The sequence below is a fragment of the Myotis myotis genome, unplaced genomic scaffold (genome assembly GCF_014108235.1).
Source record: "Myotis myotis isolate mMyoMyo1 unplaced genomic scaffold, mMyoMyo1.p scaffold_m19_p_1, whole genome shotgun sequence".
NCBI classification, from domain to species: domain Eukaryota; kingdom Metazoa; phylum Chordata; class Mammalia; order Chiroptera; family Vespertilionidae; genus Myotis; species Myotis myotis.
The window spans coordinates 2,046,108-2,065,334 of record NW_023416313.1 but is presented as its reverse complement, the minus strand read 5'-3'; the positions used below and the strand labels follow the sequence as shown (position 1 = coordinate 2,065,334).

Here is a 19,227-nt window from a genome sequence, read left to right as displayed (position 1 = left end):
ACAGTTGGGGTGTATCCTGTGGAGTCAGTACTGTGCAGAGTTGGGGTGCATCCTGTGGAGTCGGTGCACTGTGCTGTGCAGAGTTGGGGTGCATCCTGTGGAGTCAGTGTGCTGTGCAGAGTTGGGGTGTATCCTGTGGAGTCAGTGTGCTGTGCAGAGTTGGGGTGCATCCTGTGGAGTCGGTACTGTGCAGAGTTGGGGTGCATCCTGTGGAGTCGGTACTGTGCAGAGTTGGGGTGCATCCTGTGGAGTCACTACTGTGCAGAGTAGGGGTGCATCCTGTGGAGTCGGTGCACTGTGCTGTGCAGAGTTGGGGTGCATCCTGTGGAGTCGGTGCGCTGTGCAGAGTTGGGGTGCATCCTGTGGAGTCGGTACTGTGCAGAGTTGGGGTACATCCTGTGGAGTCGGTGCGCTGTCCAGAGTTGGGGTACATCCTGTGGAGTCGGTACTGTGCAGAGTAGGGGTGCATCCTGTGGTGTCTGTGCGCTGTGCAGAGTTGGGGTGCATCCTGTGGAGTCGGTACTGTGCAGAGTTGGGGTGCATCCTGTGGAGTCGGTGCGCTGTGCAGAGTTGGGGTGCATCCTGTGGAGTCGGTACTGTGCAGAGTTGGGGTGCATCCTGTGGAGTCAGTGCGCTGTGCAGAGTTGGGGTGCATCCTGTGGAGTCGGTGCACTGTCCAGAGTTGGGGTGCATCCTGTGGAGTCGGTACTGTGCAGAGTTGGGGTGCATCCTGTGGAGTCGGTGCGCTGTGCAGAGTTGGGGTACATCCTGTGGAGTTGGTGCACTGTGCAGAGTTGGGGTGCATCCTGTGGCATCTGGGTACACTCTGAAGAGTTGGGGTGCACCTTGCAGAGTCAAGGAGCACTGAGCACAGTGGGGGAGGCTGTTGGAAAACCCCCTCTGGCCGTGGGCCAAGGGCACAGCTGCGGAGACAAACAGGATGCGGGTCCCGGGCGGCGCAGTGGGGACAAAGCCAGAGAGGAAACCGCCGGGCCCTTTTGTGGACGTGCAGCGGCCGGGGCCTCTTTCCACAGTTTCCAGCAAAACACGGGCCCGGAGGCCAAGCCTCCCTTGCACCCACAGCGTGGGGGTCTGAGCGGCCTGCGAAACTCCATCACAGACGGGGGCGGGGCCGGGGCCACCGCAGGCCTCAGGGGGCGGCCTCGCGCTTCTCCCCACAGCCCCGGGCAGCTGGGCAGGCCGCCCTGTGTCCTGGGTGGGCGTGAGGGCCAGGGGACTGACCGTCCAGACTCGTCTCCTTCCCCACGTGCCCGGGAGCCCGTCCCCTGGCCTTGGGGCGGCCGGACACTGGGGTGTTACAGGGACCCACAGGCCGGCTGCGGGGCCGCTGCTTGGCCTGCGGGGATTCCCGCGGCAAGTGAGTCCTCCTGACAGCGGAGCTGCGTCAGGACAGCCCCCTCCCCCCTCCCGGGGCCTCTGTGAGCCGGCAAACGCCCAGCCGTGCGGCCCGCAGGGCCGTGCACACAGCCAGGTGCCGCGGCGGCCCAGCTGCTGCCGTGCTGCCGTCGGTGCTGCCGGTGAGGGCGCCGGGCCTGACCCCCGCGGAGAAGGAGGAGGGGGAGCTGCAAGGCCCTGTGCAGCGGGGTGGGAGGGGCCGGCAGGGGCTGACGCTGGCCTGTCTGTGGGCGTGCATCCACAGGGTCCGGGTGCCACTGCAGAGGGAGGTGGACACCTGCCTGGGGGTTGGGGGGGACAGCAGTCTCGCCCAGGAGAATGGCCCTGGGAGGAGCCCCTGGGACGAGAAAGGGCAGGTAGGTCCTGTGGACGGGCAGCGGGCCCCGTGCGGGGCCTTGGCAGGGGCCGTGGGGAGCTGGGCAGGGGCTGGGGCGCGGGAGCCGATGGGGGACGTGGGTATGGAGTTGGGGTGTTGGTGAAGGAGGGGTGGCGAGGCCGTGGCCTGGAGGGGCTCCGGATGGGCACCGCACCTGCTCAGGCCTCCCCGAGGCCCACGAGCTGGAGGACTGCGGGGCGGCTGTGGGTGATGCCTGTAGCTGATCAGAGAAGGGACAGGTGGCGGGGGAGGGGACGGGAGCATGGGCCGGGGGTTCGGCCTCACCCCAAAGGAGATTCGCCTAGAGCCGTGGTCCTCAGCGCAGGCGACGTTGCCCCTGGAGACAAACATCTGAGATGCTTGGCTGTCACAGCTGGGGTGACATCTCGTGGGCAGAGGCCAGGATGCTGCTAACGCTCTGCCCACGGCAGCCGCTCCCGTGACAAGGAGCCGGCGCCCCAGCGGCAGCACTGCCGCGGCCAGAAACCCGAGCCCAAAGGCCTCCGGCAGACTTCGTTCCAGCTCAGCTTGCCGGTGCCTCGGGTCTTGGGCTTGTCCCGTGGCCTCGCTGAGCCTGTTTTCCTGTCTGTAAAACAGGCGCGTTACCACTTAGCTTAGCAATGCTTCCCGGTGTCGCCAGGCCACGCGTGAAGGTCACCCACTCATTCTCGAGTCCCAGGGCTGTGAGGGTAGACAGGAGGGCGGGGCTGCGGGGGACCCGGGTCAGTTCCCACCTCCTGATGGAGCCAACAGGAGACCCAGCCCCATCCCCCTAGCAGTCAGGCCGTAGTCCCTTTCTCAGGCCCGGTGGGGCCAGACCCAGCCAGAGAGGAGGGAGGGAGAGCGGTGGCTGACCCCATCTGTCCCTGCGGGGACCTGTGTCCTTGCACGTGCGAGCAGGGGCCTGCGCATGTGCACATGTGTCTTGTGTGTGTGTGCATGTGGGTGTGCAGAAGTGGAAGAGGAACAGGGCAGGGCCGGGCTGGCAGGGAGGCCCGGCAGCTGGCGGGCTTCCCCAATCCCGGGGGCGCGGCGGCAGCGGCACCTGGGGGCTGGGCCGCGGTCAGGCGGAGGCCTGGAGCCGGCCCAGGAAGGAGCTAATGATCAACTGGCTGTCTCCGCGGCCGGCCTCTCGCCAGGCCCGGGCGCAGGGAGGAAGTGGGGCAGGAAGCAGGGGGCGGTGGCCGCGGAGGGAGGGCGGAGGGCGGCCGGCTGCCGCTGGGAGACTGCCTCGCCGGCCAGCCGGGGAGGAGCCCAGCAGCGACCTGGTGTCTGCGTCCCGGGGCTGCCTGGGGAGCGGGCGCAGGTAAGTGGGTGCTGGGCGACAGGGACGCAGAGGTGACGGGCATGGACGGGCCGGGTAGGCGGAGCCCACCGGTGGATCTAAGAATAGCCCGTCCTTCACTTTCTGGGAGACTTTGCTGAGATTTAGGGGTGGGGGGAGCAGACAGGAGTCTGGGGGGCCCGAGGGCCGTGGGGCTGTCAGGAGTGCTACCGGGTGACCAGCCGTGATGGCGCCGTGACGACGGCGGGTTTGATAAAGCACCTAAAGCTCCGGGCTCTGTGGCCTCTGCTGACCTCGCCCCCTCGAGGGCTCAGCGGTGTGCCCGGAGCCGGTGGTGAGGGGGCCAGGGCTACAGGTCTCAAGTGGGGCCTCTCGCCAGGTTGGCCACAGAAGTGCCCGGCCCAGGGTGGCACTGCCGCCGTGACCGGCCACTCCGAGGTCACCCCCTGGGCCTCCTTTCCGGCAGTAAAATAGGACGCGTTCCTTGACAAGGGGCACCACCCACAGAGCTGGAGGGAAGGGCACAGGCCAGGCCTCCGGCACCCAGTCCTGCCCGGGGCACGTGGTCCATGGACGCCTCTGAGACGCTGTGCCGGCCTCCAGGGACCCCCGCCCCCTTGGCGAGGCTCGTAGAAGTGACGGCTGGTAGAGCGAGGTCGGGAGTTAGTGGTGCGGCTGGCGCTGGGCCCGGGGTGCCCGCACATGGGCCGGCTGTGAGCGGGGTGCCTCCCAACACCCTGTCCGAGGAGCTGAGCTGAACCCCAGGTTGGAGGCAGGTGGGATCGAGGTGGGTGCGTTCAAGTTCGAACAGGTGTTGGAGGGCTGGACTCAGACCCACCTGGATTCAAATCTCACCTTTCAAGCCTCTCTGAGCCTCAGGCCGACCATCTGTGAAATGGGCGCAGGACACCCATCCCCACTGCCCTGAGGATTGGATGGTGGTGGCTGTTGTGATCATCACACACACCACTGTGGGTAAGGGTGACGCGTCCCGTGTCGGGGTCGTGCCCGTGTCCGATGTGACAAGTCCCTTGACTCTGCTCGCAAGGTGAGGGTGACCCCGCTTTCCCATGCACAAGGCGAGGCTCAGGGTCTTGGGGCGGGGGGTCGCGAGCATCCCGGGGCAGGCGTGACCCAGTCCCACATGTGGGCTCACAACAGAGACGGACTGTCACTGGCGGGAGGCCAGGGCCTGAATCAGAGTGTCAGCAGCTCCTGGAAGGCACCTTCCTGCCGGCTCCAGCCGCTGGGGGCCCCGCTGCAGCCGTCCCCTGTGGTCACGTGGCCTCCCTGTGTCTGCGTGTCCCTCCTGTCCTGTGACATTAGTCCCTGCGTTGAGGCCAGCCCGCCCCAATGTGGCCGAGCCTTAGCTTCACCCCAAAGACCCTGTGTCTAGACAAGGGCATCTGCTGAGGTCCCGGGGGACACGGAATTGAGGGACGTCATCCACCCCAGTACAGCCCCGGAGAGGTGCTCCTGGTGGAGGGGCGAGGCTGCTGGGCCCCTGAGTATTTGTCCAGCACGAGCCCAGCGTCAGCTCCGGCCAGACCCCCCCCAACCCTTCAGGGCTGGGTTGTGCCGTCCCCCCCGCTGCACCCCGCTTATAAAACACCACCGGTAACCCAGAGCACCGCCCCCTACCCTCCAGCCTCCTTGCGAGGCGATGTTTTCATTCTCATTCTCCGGTGAGTGAACTAAGGCACAGAGCGCCGCCCAGCCCGCCGGCCCCGGCTCTGCGTCTGGTGCCGAACCCGCCCCACCCGGTCGCGCTGGGCCCGGCTGCCGGCCTCCTGGGTTGTCCCCACCATAAGCTGAGCTCCGAGGATCGAGGCCGGAGGAGGGACACCCTCCACGGGGCGGCCCAGGGGTGGCGGCCAGCTGCCCCAGGAGTCCGGCAGCTGCTTCTGCAGCCGAGCGGGTGCCCCAGGCCGAGGGAGGCCATTTCAGGAAGGGGGAGGGGAGGGAGGAGGGGGAGCACTTCCGTGGAGATGGCTCCCACTTCCTCACGCTGGACTGTCACTGGGAACTCTGCTCACAGCTGTCACTGCAGCCCCACCCATTGGCCAGGCCCTTCACCGAGCAGGTGGGAGGGTCCCTGTGTAGAGCCTTCCCTGTCCCGGCCCCGGCCCTGCCCCTAGCCCCTGTCCCTGTCCCGGCCCCGGCCCTGTCCCCAGCCCCGGCCCTGGATGCGGGGCAGGCCTGTGGTGGACACACGGACGGGCCCGGGAAGACCATAAGGATGACAGGCACAGGCCCCAGACCTGGTCCATTGTGCTGGGTGCCCGGCTGCAGGCCCAGCTCTGTCTTGGGGGCATCGGATGTGGCTCCTGAAGAAGGTGGTGGAGGGGAGGACAGGGACCTGGTGGGGAGGCGGCAGGACTAGGCCCCCCACACAGGACCCCGCTCTGTGAGACGCCTCAGGAGCAGATGGACCCCGGCTGGGGCCCCCAGCTCCCCTGTCCCAGTGCCGTGGGCGGAGGGGCTGGGCTGGTCCAGGGTCCGGCCCAGGCTGCATCCCTCAGCCGCCCGCTGTGCTGTCCCTGTCGCCCGTGCCGCCCTGCCCACCCAGGGGGGACGTGGTCGCCTGTGCCCTCGGTTGGTGACCAACCCCAAGCCCAGGCTGTGGGGTGCCTGCGGTGAGGGCTCTCGTCTCCGACGGGGAGGTGGGGGGGAGGACTGGCTCTGGGGCTGAGGGAGCCCCGGGTGGGAGACAAAGCCTCTCGGCCACGGCCACGGCCACGGCCCTGCTTCCTTTCTGCCCACGGCTGCCGGGACCCGGCCCATTTCCCGTGAACAGGGCTCGATCCGGGGACCCTGCTGTCCAGGCCTCTTCCCGTGGGAGAGACCAGCCCACGGAGCAGGATCGGGCTCGGGGTTGTAACGGCAGCGCCAGGGCCGCGTGGGAGCCCCAGCTCCGAGGCCCGTGTGACACGGTAATGGCTGTCGCAGGGTCCCCGCTTCAGCCCTGCGGCCGGAGGTGTGGTGGGCTCACCCCGAGCGCGGGGCCATGTGAGCCACAAGGACAGTGCCCTCTGTCCCCGTGGCCCCGCTCACACACCTCCAGGCGTTCGCGGCCACGCGCTGAGCAGGCGACGGGCAGCCCTGAGCTGTGTCCTCGGGGCCGAGGAGACCCCGGCCTGCAGGACGTCCACCCATGGCCAGGGGGGCATGGCCAGGCCACCACGCACAGCCTGGCCCGGGGCTTGTGCTGGTCGGAGAGGAAGTGACCGCCAGCGACCAGAGAGGGCTGAGCAGGGCCCCCAGGCATGGAGGGGGTCCTCTCCTTCGAACCCCAACTCTGGCGGCAGCATCCGTGCTGGTCCCGGCGGCCCGTCTCCCTGGAGGGGTCGTCGCTGACCACCTCCCCTCCTCTCTCCACAGCAGCCAGCCCGGCATGCCCAGCCCTGGGCGCTGAGGCCACGTCAGCCATGAAGGACCCAGCGGAGGCGGCCGCAGAGGAGCCTGCCCCGACGGAGACGGTGGCCGGGCCCTCTGGGCCCTCGGGCGGCGGCGGTGGCGACAAGGTCCAGAGAAAGGCTGGGAGCTCGGTCAGCTGGGCAGGACCAGGACCCGAGGAGGCCCAGGCTGCGGGCAGAGACGGTGAGTGCGGTGTGCGGGGGAGAGACATCAGCGATGAGAGAACCATGGACCAGCTGCCTCCTGCACACCCCACACTGGGGATCCAGCCTGCAACCCGGGCCTGTGCCCCAACCGGCACAACCGTGACCTCCTGGTTCCTAGGTCGACGCTCACCCACTGAGCCACACTGGCTGGGCTCGGGGGTGTCTGTTGAGTCACGTGCAGGCCAGTGTGCTGTTCAGGGCGCATCAGTGGCACCCACACCGACGGGGAGAGGGGAGGGGCTGGGGGATTGTAGAGCAGCGGCCCTGCACTTGCTAACGGGCCTTTTACAAGCCTGTGCCCCCTCAGTCCTGCTGTGTCCGCAGGGCATGAACCCAGGAGCACTTAGGCCGGGGCCGCCCCTGGGCCCCGGAGACACGCTGAGGCCAGAGAGGGAGGGGCCAGTGGCCTCTCTCTGTCCATACGGGCTCCTTGGAGCCCCAATCCCTTTGGCTCAACCCGGACGTGCCCTACAGGCCCCGGGCAGCCGGGTCCACGTGATGAGCCTCAGGCCTCGCTCAGACCCTGCGTCCTGGCAGCCGGGAAAGCCTGGCCGGGCCATGCGTGGTGCCACGTCGCTGGTCGCTGGTCCAAGAACTCGCCGGTCACTCCAGAGCTCTCCCCTCAGTGTGGGCGCAGCAGTGGCCGCCCCCGCGATGCTGGGTCCCTGCAGCCGATGCCCCGGAAGCACCATGTCCCATGGCAGCGCGGCTGGAGGCCTGTGATGGCCTGGCTCCTACGGGGACAGTCGCTTTGATGCCTGGGCTCAGGGTGTGGCACAGACTCCCCAACGCCCAGGCATTGCTCCTGCTCTGTTGTCACTGTGCCACGTGCGGAAGATACTTGAGACGAAGTCCATGCCTCGCTCCTCTTGAAACTCGCGCCGCGGCGGCATTTTGTCTCGCGGCCTGGTGTTCGGCGGAAATGAGAATTATTGTGACGGCTCCTCAGTGGGGGCGATCTCACGCTTTATTCCTCTACGTTTCTCATTGACTTTCTATGCTAAGGACGCCTGTCCCCTCTCCCCACGGTCCATTCATTCATTTTACTGGGGGCTCATCGGTCTGCACTGTGCTCTCCAGACTGTGTCAGTTGCCATCGTTTATTTCTTCATTCAAATTGCCCAGCTTCGCTCTTCTCACGTCTCCATCATCCCGTGAGCACGGGGTCTTCTCACGTCTCCATCATCCCCTGAGCACGGGGTATTCTCACGTCTCCATCATCCCCTGAGCACGGGGTCTTCTCGCGTCTCCATCATCCTGTGAGCACAAGGTCTTTTCACGTCTCCATCATCTTGTGAGCACTGGGTCTTCCCATGTCTCCATCATCCTGTGAGCACGGGTCTTCTCACGTCTCCATCATCCCCTGAGCACGGGGTCTTCTCATGTCTCCATCATCCCCTGAGCACGGGGTCTTCTCGCGTCTCCATCATCCTGTGAGCACAAGGTCTTTTCACGTCTCCATCATCCTGTGAGCACTGGGTCTTCCCACGTCTCCATCATCCTGTGAGCACGGGGTCTTCTCACGTCTCCATCATCCTGTGAGCACGTCCTGCTTGGGGGGACCACAGACGGGCACTTCCTGGCCCGGCCCCGGAACCAGCCATGTCTCAAGGAGCCCGGGCTTCCGAATTGGAGGATGGTGCTTCACGCCAGGACCTGGAAGCTGTGTGCTCTTTTGGATTTGACCGGTTTTCTGAGTCTGTGCTGCTTGCGCAGCTCTCAGGCAGGCCCTGGACCACAGAGCAAGCAAGGCCTGGCTGTGGGCTCTGACCACCCAGGCAGCCGCACAGCGTGGGGCTGGTACACCGTAGGGGCTGGTATACTGGAGGCTTGAAGATGCTGATAGGAAGAGAGCAGAAATGAGCACCATCGTGTTGTCCAGTCCAAGGCCAAGTGGGCAGTGCTGTGACCACAGCTCTTAGGGGAACATCCTGCAGGCGCTGGGACCGGCAGCCCTGACGTTCACACCGGCTGCGGGAATCACAGGCTCTTCCCAATCACATCGGCCTTGATCCTAAGGCCCCAGTCGCTCAGCCCATTTTACAGATGAGCAAACTGAGCTGGGCAGAGACCCAGGACTCCAGCCACGGTGCACGCTGGGAGCTGGCCTCGGGATGGGGCCTCGGGATGGGGGCAGAGGAGGACTGAGCCTCCCTCTGCTCTGGTCCCAGCGTGAGTCCCCCTCTGACCCCGAATCTTGGGGCACCTCACTAGTCCTCGCCAGGCTGTGAGCCACACCCCACAGCCTCACAGGCATGTCTCACCCAGCAATGGACTGGTGCAGCCGGATCAGGACGCGGCTCTGTCTGCTCCAGACCCTCGGTTCCTTCCAGGTTGTCACCTCCCTGTGTGGTCACAGAATAGTGGCCCCCAATGAAGTCCGCCTGTTCCCAGACCCCGGCACGCCCACCTCACCCCTGTGGCAACAGAGCGCCAGTGGGACGAAGTTAAGGATCCTGAGATGGGAGATTATCCCGAGGGCAGAGTTAGGGAGAAATCAAAGCCTTTGACGATGGAGGAGGGGCCAGGAGCCAAGGGATGCGGGCGCCTCTGGGCACTGGAAAGGCCGGAATCAGATTCTCCCCGGGAGCCTCAGGGGAGCCGCTCTGCCCACACCTGGGTTTCAGCCAGCCCCTCAGCCAGTGCGCCCTTGGCCAGTGCCCTCAGCCAGTGCCCCCTCAGCCAGTGCACCCTCAGCCAGCCCCTCAGCCAGTGCGCCCTCAGCCAGCCCCTCAGCCAGTGCCCCCTCAGCCAGTGCCCCCTCAGCCAGTGCCCCCTCAGCCAGTGCCCCCTCAGCCAGCCCCTCAGCCAGTGCGCCCTCAGCCAGTGCCCCCTCAGCCAATGCCCCCTCAGCCAGTGCCCCCTCAGCCAGCCCCTCAGCCAGTGCCCCCTCATCCAGTGCCCCCTCAGCCAGTGCCCCTCAGCCAGTCCCTCAGCCAGTGCCCCCTCAGCCAATGCCCCCTCAGCCAGTGCCCCCTCAGCCAGTGCGCCCTCAGCCAGTGCCCCCTCAGCCAGTGCCCCTCAGCCAGCCCCTCAGCCAGTGCCCCCTCAGCCAATGCCCCCTCAGCCAGTGCCCCCTCAGCCAGTGCGCCCTCAGTCAGTGCCCCCTCAGCCAGTGCCCCCTCAGCCAGTGCCCCCTCAGCCAGTGCCCCCTCAGCCAGTTTGCCCTCAGCCAGTTTGCCCTCAGCCAGTGCGCCCTCAGCCAGTGCCCCCTCAGCCAGTTTGCCCTCAGCCAGTGCCCCCTCAGCCAGCCCCTCAGCCAGCCCCTCAGCCAGTGCCCCCTCATCCAGTGCCCCCTCAGCCAGTGCCCCTCAGCCATCCCCTCAGCCAGTGCCCCCTTAGCCAGTGACCCCTCAGCCAGTTTGCCCTCAGCCAGTGCGCCCTCAGCCAGTGCGCCCTCAGTCAGTGCGCCCTCAGTCAGTGTGCCCTCAGCCAGTGCGCCCTCAGCCAGTGCCCCTCAGCCATCCCCTCAGCCAGTGCCCCCTCAGCCAGTGCCCCCTCATCCAGTGCCCCCTCAGCCAGTGCCCCTCAGCCATCCCCTCAGCCAGTGCCCCCTTAGCCAGTGCCCCCTCAGCCAGTTTGCCCTCAGCCAGTGCGCCCTCAGCCAGTGCCCCCTCAGCCAGTGCCCCTCAGCCATCCCCTCAGCCAGTGCCCCCTTAGCCAGTGCCCCCTCAGCCAGTTTGCCCTCAGCCAGTCCCTCAGCCAGCGCCCTCAGTCAGTGTGCCCTCAGTCAGTGTGCCCTCAGTCAGTGCGCCCTCAGTCAGTGTGCCCTCAGCCAGTGCGCCCTCAGCCAGTGCCCCTCAGCCATCCCCTCAGCCAGTGCGCCCTCAGCCAGTGCGCCCTCAGCCAGTCCCTCAGCCAGCGCCCTCAGTCAGTGTGCCCTCAGTCAGTGTGCCCTCAGTCAGTGCGCCCTCAGTCAGTGTGCCCTCAGCCAGTTTGCCCTCAGCCAGTGCCCCTCAGCCATCCCCTCAGCCAGTGCCCCCTCAGCCAGTGCCCCCTCAGCCAGTGCCCCCTCAGCCAGTGCCCCTCAGCCATCCCCTCAGCCAGTGCCCCCTCAGCCAGTGCCCCCTCAGCCAGTGCCCCCTCAGCCAGTTTGCCCTCAGCCAGTGCGCCCTCAGCCAGTCCCTCAGCCAGCGCCCTCAGTCAGTGTGCCCTCAGTCAGTGTGCCCTCAGTCAGTGTGCCCTCAGTCAGTGCCCCCTCAGCCAGTGCGCCCTCATCCAGTGCCCCCCTCAGCCAGCCCCTCAGCCAGTGCCCCCTCATCCAGTGCCCCCTCAGCCAGTGCCCCTCAGCCAGCCCCTCAGCCAGTGCCCCCTCAGCCAATGCCCCCTCAGCCAGTGCCCCCTCAGCCAGTGCGCCCTCAGCCAGTGCGCCCTCAGCCAGTGCCCCCTCAGCCAGTTTGCCCTAAGCCAGTTTGCCCTCAGCCAGTGCCCCCTCAGCCAGCCCCTCAGCCAGCCCCTCAGCCAGTGCCCCCTCATCCAGTGCCCCCTCAGCCATCCCCTCAGCCAGTGCCCCCTCAGCCAGTGCCCCCTCAGCCATCCCCTCAGTCAGTGCCCCCTCAGCCAGTTTGCCCTCAGCCAGTGCGCCCTCAGCCAGTCCCTCAGCCAGCGCACCCTCAGTCAGTGTGCCCTCAGTCAGTGCGCCCTCAGTCAGTGCGCCCTCAGTCAGTGCCCCCTCAGTCAGTGCGCCCTCAGCCAGCGCACCCTCAGTCAGTGCGCCCTCAGCCAGTCCCTCAGCCAGCGCCCGTGACCCCCCAGAACAGCAGGATAGCGCACCTTGTTTCCCGAGGCCGTGGAGCTGCGCTGGTTTCTTGTTTATTATTATTAAATATATATTTTTATTGATCTCAGAGAGGAAGGGAAAGGGGGAGATAGACGCATCAGTGATGAGAGAGAATCACGGATCGGCTGCCTCCTGCACGCCCCACACTGGGGATGGAGCCCACAGCCCGGGCCTGTGCCCTGACCGGGACTCGAACCGTGACCTCCTGGTTCCTAGGTCGACCCTCAGCCCCTGAGCCCGCTGCCGGTCTGGCTGGTTTTTTAAAGCGCCAGGGACACTCAGGCCTCCGTCCTCATTGGCCGCATGACCCTGTGGGAAGACGGGGGTGTGGGTGTTCCTCTGTTTGCTCCAGAAGCTTCTGGGGGTGGGGCCTGGGCAGGTGAGTGGCCTGCTTTCACCTGAGTCACAGACCTGCTGTGTTCCAGATGCTGCTCCCACCCCGGGCGTCTCTCAGCGGGACTCTGGGACCCCTCCCGGCCAGCGGGGAGCGTACCCCACAGGTAGACGTCCTCGGGCGCGGCACCACACCGCGGGGTTTGTCCAGACTGCGGGTGGGAGTGTGGGACCCCTGCCCCCCCCAGCATGGGGTGGGGGAGGAGCTTGTTAAATGCAGATGCCCAGGTCCCGCGCCCGGGTTCTTAATCCATCCGTCTGGGGCGGGGCCCAGGACCCCGCATCCCCAGGGGCCAGGGTCTGGGTTCAGCTGCATTTGCAAAGGGCTCCCCTGGGCTCTGCTTCTGCTCAGGGGGACTTGGCCCTAAGGTGCCTGCAAGGGAAGGGGCACGGCAGGGTGACGGGTGGGGCATGGTAAGAACCGGACGGAAGAGGCCATGCGCTGTGGGGCAGAGGGAGGCCGGGCCTTGGGAGGTGTCCCAGGGCTGGTTTCCGGGGACGGGGCTCTGAGAATGGGGGTGGATTTTTGTAGGGCGTGGATGTGGGTATCACCTGGGAGGTAGCACCAGGGTGGGGGTGTGGTAAGAATCTGCCCCTTACCCTGGAGACCCCACCCTGACCCCCAGCTGTGCAGGACACGGAGACCCCAGTGCTGCTGGCACCTCACCTTAGCCGTCCCCCTTCCTCTTGGAGGTCCGAGCTCCCTGTGGTCTCAGGTGGTCAGAACCAGGGTTTGGGAAAGCAGCCCGCCCTCTGACGGGGCAGCAGGGGCAGCTCAGGACAGCTGTGAGGTGCTGCCCGCTGCCTGCTGGGGGCTGGCCAGACCCCAGAGCTGCCCAGTCTCTGCCCCGGCCCCGCCCACGGGAGGGGGTGTTTGCTCTGGGGCCCTTTGCTGGGAAGTTCTAAGGGGGTGCAAGGCTGTTCAAAGGGCGTGGGAATCTCTCCCTGCCTCCTCTCTCTCCTCCCCTCCCTAACCCCCGCCCCCAGCATCCCCTGGGGCTCTGGGGACTCCTGGGTTCTGGAGGCCTCCTTGGGGGCTGGGGTGGGTGGGTGGTGGCATCTGAGCTGAGATCTGCATCTTAGGGAGCCAGGCTGGCACTGCAGGGGGGGTCAGGGGCTCCTGTGGACCCCCAGGCCTGTGATGGAGGGAGGTGGGTGTGGCCTGGGCAGGGCTGGGGTGGGAAGAAGGGCAGGAGCTGGGTTGGGGTGGGGCTAGGGGTCAGTGGGGTGTCCTCTGGGGGTCAGAGGTCCTGTCTGGGGCTGGCGGTGGGGAGGTCGGGCTGGAGGTCTCGGTGACTCAGGACCACCTGCCGAAAGCTCCTGGGAGGCCTGCGCTGGGGCTGGAGGGGGAGCCGCCCCATCGCTCTGGGTGGAGCAGCTCGCCCTCCACGAAGGAAACTGGGGCTCGGGGGACGGGCATCGGTACAGGGTGTCCACAGGCGGCACCTGAGGTGGGCATTGAACCCGGGCCCTGCCTGTGGCTGGGGCTCTGGGGGGGGAGGGGGGGGCAGACGGCCTGACCTTGACCTGTCCCTGCAGACCTGACGCTGCAGCTGCAGGCCGTGCGGAGGCGGAGCGGGCAGCCGGACCCCGGGCTGCAGCAGGCCCTGCGGGCCCGGCTCCGCCTGCTGGAGAACGACAGCCGGGAGGTGGCCCGCACGCTCGGGGTGAGTGGCTCCCCGGGGCCTGGGACCTGGGGGAGCGCAGGTGTAGGCCCCCCTGACAAGGGTACCGGGTGGACGGTATGAAGGAGATGGGGCGGGGGGCAGCAGGACCAGGGGCCGTGAGTCCAGGCCTCCTAGGGGCCAAGGCCATGGGCGGGAGGCTGCCCTCCACCTCCCCTCGGGGCGGCCTGTGACTCGTCCCCGCCCGCTCTCCTGGATGTGTGTCCCCAGGGACCAACCGTCACTCCTGCAGGCGCAGCCACGCAGGGGCCACCGAGTTCCCAGGGTCCCCCACTCCTTCCCCCAGCGCCCTCCACCCGCTGGGCTGTGAAGGCCCCTTGATGGGGAGTAAAGGGCCTGGGAGCTGATCTTATCCTCTGATCTTTGGGACGGACAGTCGGACAGGAGGCTGGAGGAGGAGGGGCTGGGTTAGGGACAGGTGGCCACCCTCTGACCATGCCGCCAGCCTGGCCCGAGGGATCCGGTGTGAGGCCCCCCACAGCTCCATGGGCACCCTGTATGCGCTCAGCAGCGGGGCTGCCCTCGGGGCCCCGGGCGGGCACTGCAGGGTGAGCTGCTGGCTCTGGGCTGAACCCCTGCTGTGCCACGTACAGAAGGCCAGGCAAGCGGATGACAGCAACCCCCCCCCCCCCGCCCCCAACGACATGCACATTCTTGGGCTGTGAGGGGTCCTGGCTGTGCTGCTCCAGTGCCCCTTCACGCTGCCAGCAGGGGACAGGCATATGCTGGCCAGTCCCTGGCAAACCGGGAGTGGGGGGCGGGGTGCGCAGACCGTGGAGGGCCCAGGAGCTCTGGAAGGAGCAGACGTGCCCCAGGCGCTGGGGAGCCACAGCGGGCTTGAGAGCATGAGGGGCGCCCCTGGGCTGTTGAGGAGTCACGTCTATGTGTTGGCGCCGGGCCAGGGTCATGTCTACAAAAGGTTCCCCTCTCGTGACCGTCCCTCCTACGGTCAGACACCTCAGCACTGCGGGGACGTTTCTGATTCCTGCTTCTCCCGGTCAGGAGCTGTCGGCCCGGCTGCTATCCATCCACAGCGACCAGGACCGGCTGGTGGTGACCTTCAAGACCTTCGAAGAGATCTGGAAGTTTTCCACCTACCACGCCCTGGGTAAGGCCGAGCCGGCGGGACTCCCCTGCCAGGCACTGGTCCAGACCAGGCCGGTGTGTACAATCGGGCTCTAGAGTAGGTTAGTGCCCGCGGCCTCTGGGGCAGCTCTCCTGTGCTCAGGTGGGGAGCTGGGGGTGGGGGGTGGGCCTCCAGATGCTCAGGGCTGTGCAGCCTCATGGCTGGGCCGAGTCCCCACCTCCTTCCAGCGCGGGACCTCCCAGGTCTCTGACCGGCCCGACCCGCTGAGCATAATCCAGGAAACTGTCATTCACCCTCAGCCATGGTGCTTGCTTTCCAGAATATTCCTCGTCCTTTGGGGGGGCATTTGCAGGGTCCCCTGGGGAAACATGCCCCACACCCCTCCCCGCAGCCTGAGAGCCCAGGAGGTTTGGAAATAAGAACCAGCGACAATTCCCTGCTGCCCCGAGCAAGGCGCCCCTGCCCCCCTCTCCTCCCACCGCCCCCGTGAGAACACTCTGTCCCATCTCTCAGACGAGGAGGCAGGGGGCCCTAGAGCAGCGGTTCTCAACCTGTGGGTTGCGACCCCTTTGGGGGTCGAACGACCCTTTCACAGGGATCAACTAAGACCATCAGAAAACACATATATAATTACATATTGCTTTTGTGATTAATCACTATGCTTTAATTATATTCAATTTGTAACAATGAAAATCCATCCTGCATATCAGATATTTCCATGACGATTCATAACAGTAGCAACATTACCGTTATGAAGTAGCAACGAAAATAATTTTATGGTTGGGGGTCACCACAACGTGAGGAACTGTATTACAGGGTCGTGGCATTGGGAAGGTTGAGAGTCGCTGTCCTAGAGGAAGTAACTGTCCTCCTTTAACCTTCCCGAGGCCCAGGGCGGTCAGATCAGTTGTCCGGGGTCACGACTGGCCCCTGCAGCTCAGACAATGAGACGGGGGCCACCTGGGCGGGGGCGGCCGGGCGGGTGTCTCCCTGAGCCTGGTGGGTGCCGGGCTCGGCCACCCCCGAGTGCGCCGTGACCGGGCTGCCCGCCGCAGGCTTCACGCACCACTGCCTGGAAGACCTGCTGGTGGGCCAGGCCTTCTGGCTGCGCTCGCCCGAGGAGCACGAGGAGGCGGCCATCCAGGTCTGCGTGGACGAGGAGGCGCTGAGGCTGACGCACGAGAGCCTCCTGGTGCAGGAAGGTGAGCCACACGGGCAGTGGCGCCAGCCCACGCTGTGCTGGGGACTCGGGGTCTCGACAGCTGGAGGATTCTGGGGGGCTGGTGCCATGGGGACCGAGGGGCTTGGGTGGGGAACACCAACAGGGAGGTGCTTTATCACGGTCAGCTCCCCAAGAAATAAGGGGGTTTGCAAGCGCCGCCCCAGCTCGTGCCCCTGATTCGGCCACACAGCCTGACGCTGCTACCCACCTGGCCATGGGGAGGAAGCTAGGCGGCTGGGGTGGGCCAAGTCGCCCGTCTGGCCCTTCACAGCACAGAAGGGGAAACTGAGGCCCCAAGAGTCTGAGGGGGAGCCAGGCTCTAGGAGAAGGCCAGCAGAGCCAGGACCCCAGCCCAGGTCCAGCCTCCCAGTCTGGCCCTTGGGGTCTGGTGTCTGGGCAGCTGTGGGTGCAGAGACAGGGTGGGGGTGCCGCCCGCACCTGTGTCCTGACGGGTGGAGTGGGTCCCGCTGCAGGGCTATGGCTGCCTCTGAGTCTGGCCGCCCTAAGTGACCACCCTCTGTCGCTTCGAAGGGCCTTTCTTTGTCCTGTGTCCTGACGGCTACGTGAGAGTGACCGCCGGTCCCCAGGGTGCAGGCAGGGGCCCCCAGCCCCTCAGGCCGGCTTCAGGGGCTCCCCAGGGAGAGGCGGCCCCGGCAGCGGGCTCTCCGGCCGGCAGGCTCAGCGCGTGCTCCGAGGAGGAGGCGGCCGTGTCCGCTGCAGAGCCTCTGACTCCGTTTCATCAGTAGGTACCGGCCTTCGTTCCTCTGCTTCCCGCTGGCAGGCCCCCCACAGAGGCGCAGGCCCTGGGCTGTCCGTTGGGGGGGCCGTGTGAGCCTCCCCGACCCCACGCTCCCTCCGCGGCTCCCAGCCCACCTGCCTCAGATGACAGTGCTCTGAGCTCTCCCAGGGCCGCCCGGGGTGAGATGCTCCCAGTGCTGACGGAGCCTCGCTTCCTCGTCTGGCTCGTTCTGGAAAGCTCCTCAGGGAGCCGTAGGGTGTGTGCCCGCACCTGGGCGCTCGGGAACCTGTGCCAGTGCCACCCAGGCAGGTGCAGCCTGAGACCGAGCTGCCCACGTGCTGACCACGGGGCAGAAGCTCGGCTGGGAGCCGCCTGGCAGCCACGGCAAAGAGAGCAAGTTCATCTCCCGGCGTCCACTGTCCCTGGAGGAGCAGGCCGTGGCTGGGCTTCTCTCCTGGGAAATAAAGGGCGGCCCCGGGACGGGAGCCTGAGGACGGGCAGGAGGCGCCTAGGCTGGGAGGCAGCACGGGGTCTGGGCAGGGCCATGCCCGGGCCTGAAAGCCGCAGCCTGGGGCAGGGGCGTGGGTGTGTGGGTGTGTGTGTGTGTGTGTGTGTGCGGTGGGGGCAGGTGGTGGGACCTGCCTGAGTCCCGGGGGCTGCTAACTCACCAGTCCCCGCACAGTTTCACCTCCCCCCCCCCCCAAAGCTGAAATCCCACAGCAAAGACCTCCCTCTCCCACTCCAGATGGGCTCTCAGGGTCGCCTGGGACCCCTTCGAGGACTCTGTGGGTGGACCCGTGACGCCAGACGTCCAGCTGATGGGTAAATGTCTCCACTGGCTCTTCTCCCTGGGGAAGTGGCCGGGGTGATGGTGGGGGGAGGAGAGGGGAGGCACCTGCATCTGGAAGCTTCTAACCCACATGAAGGCGCCCCAAGCCAGAAGACATAGAATTCTCTCCAGTTCACAAGGTGATAACTGAGGCTCGAGGCCTGTGGGCTGGTTCCCCCCACCACCACCACCACCACGCAGCACAGCCAGGCCAGGCTGGTCACTCTGGGTTAAACACCTGAGCCCCGGCACAGGCGGGCTGGAGTGGGCTGGGCAGGGCTTGGGGCTGAGGCTGGAGCCGCTATTAACGCTAATGAGGAGTGAGGCCAGCTCCTCTTTCGAAAAGCCAGCGCTGCTGGGACCCTGAGCTCCGGCCAGCGCTTTGCTCTGCCCCAAGCTGGCTAGTGTGTGTGTGTGTGTGGGGGGGGGGGGGGCCCTGAGTCCCTGTGACGTGGACATGAGGCACCGTGGGAGGGGGATGAGAAGGACCCATGTTTACAGCCGCATGCATCCTGAGTGGGCCCTGGCCGGCCTCGCTGGCGAGGAATGGAGGGAGGGGTCCTGGCCTTGGGGCCGACACCCAGGCCAAGTTTGTCCAAGTCTCCAGGCCTCCGTTTCCCACCGTCAGCGTGAGGACACAGTGCCCTCTCCGAGGACCCCATTGATGCCCAGCCCTCATGTGCGGAGGGAAGGTGGCCAGGCCGCACCACACACCGGGCGGGTGCCACATGTCCCACGGCAGGACTGGGGGCGCCTGGCTGCGGCTGCCGTCTGCCCCCACTCCCTCCGGCCCCCACCCAGCACTGACCGGTGCCCTCCCTCCGCAGCCGTGGGCCTGGCCTCAGCCGTGGCCGGCTGCCAGGGCGCGGGGCCTGAAGAGCTGGCCTTCCACAGCGGCGACCTCATCGAGATCCTGGGCGCGCAGGTGCCCGGCCTGCCCTGGTTCCTGGGCCGGCACGTGGCCTCCCGCCAGGTCGGCTTTGTGCGGACCAGTCTCGTCAGTGTGCGGGGCCACGCGTCTGAGTGAGTGGCTGCGGCCCCGCCCCTTCCTGGCCCCGCCCCTCCTAGCCCCGCCCCTCGCCCTAGGGGAACACCACCCCACCCCACCCCTTCCTAGCCCCGCCCCTCCCTAGCCCCGCCCCTTCCTGGCCCCGCCCCTCGCCCCTCTCCCTGGGAACCCCGCAGCTGCCTACCTGGCTGCCACCTGCTTCACAGGTGACAGAGCTGGGCTCGTCCTGGACCACGCCCCCAGTCTGCTCCCAGCCATGTCCGGGGCTGGAGCCATCCCCTGTCCCCAGGGCCAGTGTCCCTTCCTGTCCGAAGGCGGACGCTCAACCACTGAGCCCTGCCGGCCGTGCTGTTCTTGTATCTCCCCTCGAGTGGACACGGGGCTGCGGTAACACAGCGCCTCCTTCTGGGGCTTAGAGCCACCGACTTCACTTCTCTCTCCTGAGGCCAGAGTCCCAAGCCAGGTGCCCCCGGGCTGCTCCCTCCGCAGGCTGCGGGGAGGGTCCTTCCTGCCTCCTCCGCTTCCCGAGGCTCTCGGGGTCCCTGTGGCCGTCACCCCAGTCTCCTCTGTCTCACATGGCCTCCTCGCCTCTGTCTCTTATAAGGACCGGTCACTGGGCTGAGAGCCACCTGAGCAGCCCACCTTCACCACGACCCAGGCCTAGTGGCCCCGATTTCACAGGCCACCATTCACCATCTGCCCCCGCCCCGCCCCCCGAGTCCAGCGGTGAGGTTGGCTTGCCCCCCCACCCAATCCTGGCCCTCACTGGCCTCAAGTCCCATC

At 66.7% G+C, this 19,227-nt stretch overlaps 1 protein-coding gene across 5 annotated transcripts in view; it reads left to right on the top strand.

Moving 5' to 3' along the window:
• SH3TC1 (SH3 domain and tetratricopeptide repeats 1) overlaps window positions 1–19,227 on the top strand; it is a 39,996-nt gene that overhangs the window by 5,877 nt on the left and 14,892 nt on the right. For 2 of the 5 annotated variants that reach the window (XM_036327858.1, XM_036327866.1), the window contains exons 2-9: window positions 6,459–6,677; window positions 11,906–11,980; window positions 13,413–13,540; window positions 14,561–14,666; window positions 15,701–15,847; window positions 16,399–16,609; window positions 17,352–17,428; window positions 18,263–18,458. In XM_036327858.1, coding sequence (XP_036183751.1) covers window positions 6,506–6,677; window positions 11,906–11,980; window positions 13,413–13,540; window positions 14,561–14,666; window positions 15,701–15,847; window positions 16,399–16,609; window positions 17,352–17,428; window positions 18,263–18,458 — 1,112 coding nt within the window. In that variant the 5' untranslated portion in view covers window positions 6,459–6,505. Of the gene's footprint in view, window positions 1–1,679; window positions 1,773–2,908; window positions 3,099–6,458; window positions 6,678–11,905; window positions 11,981–13,412; window positions 13,541–14,560; window positions 14,667–15,700; window positions 15,848–16,398; window positions 16,610–17,351; window positions 17,429–18,262; window positions 18,459–19,227 lie in introns of those variants that run through there. The other 3 variants (XM_036327877.1, XM_036327894.1, XM_036327884.1) reach the window with 3 other exon arrangements.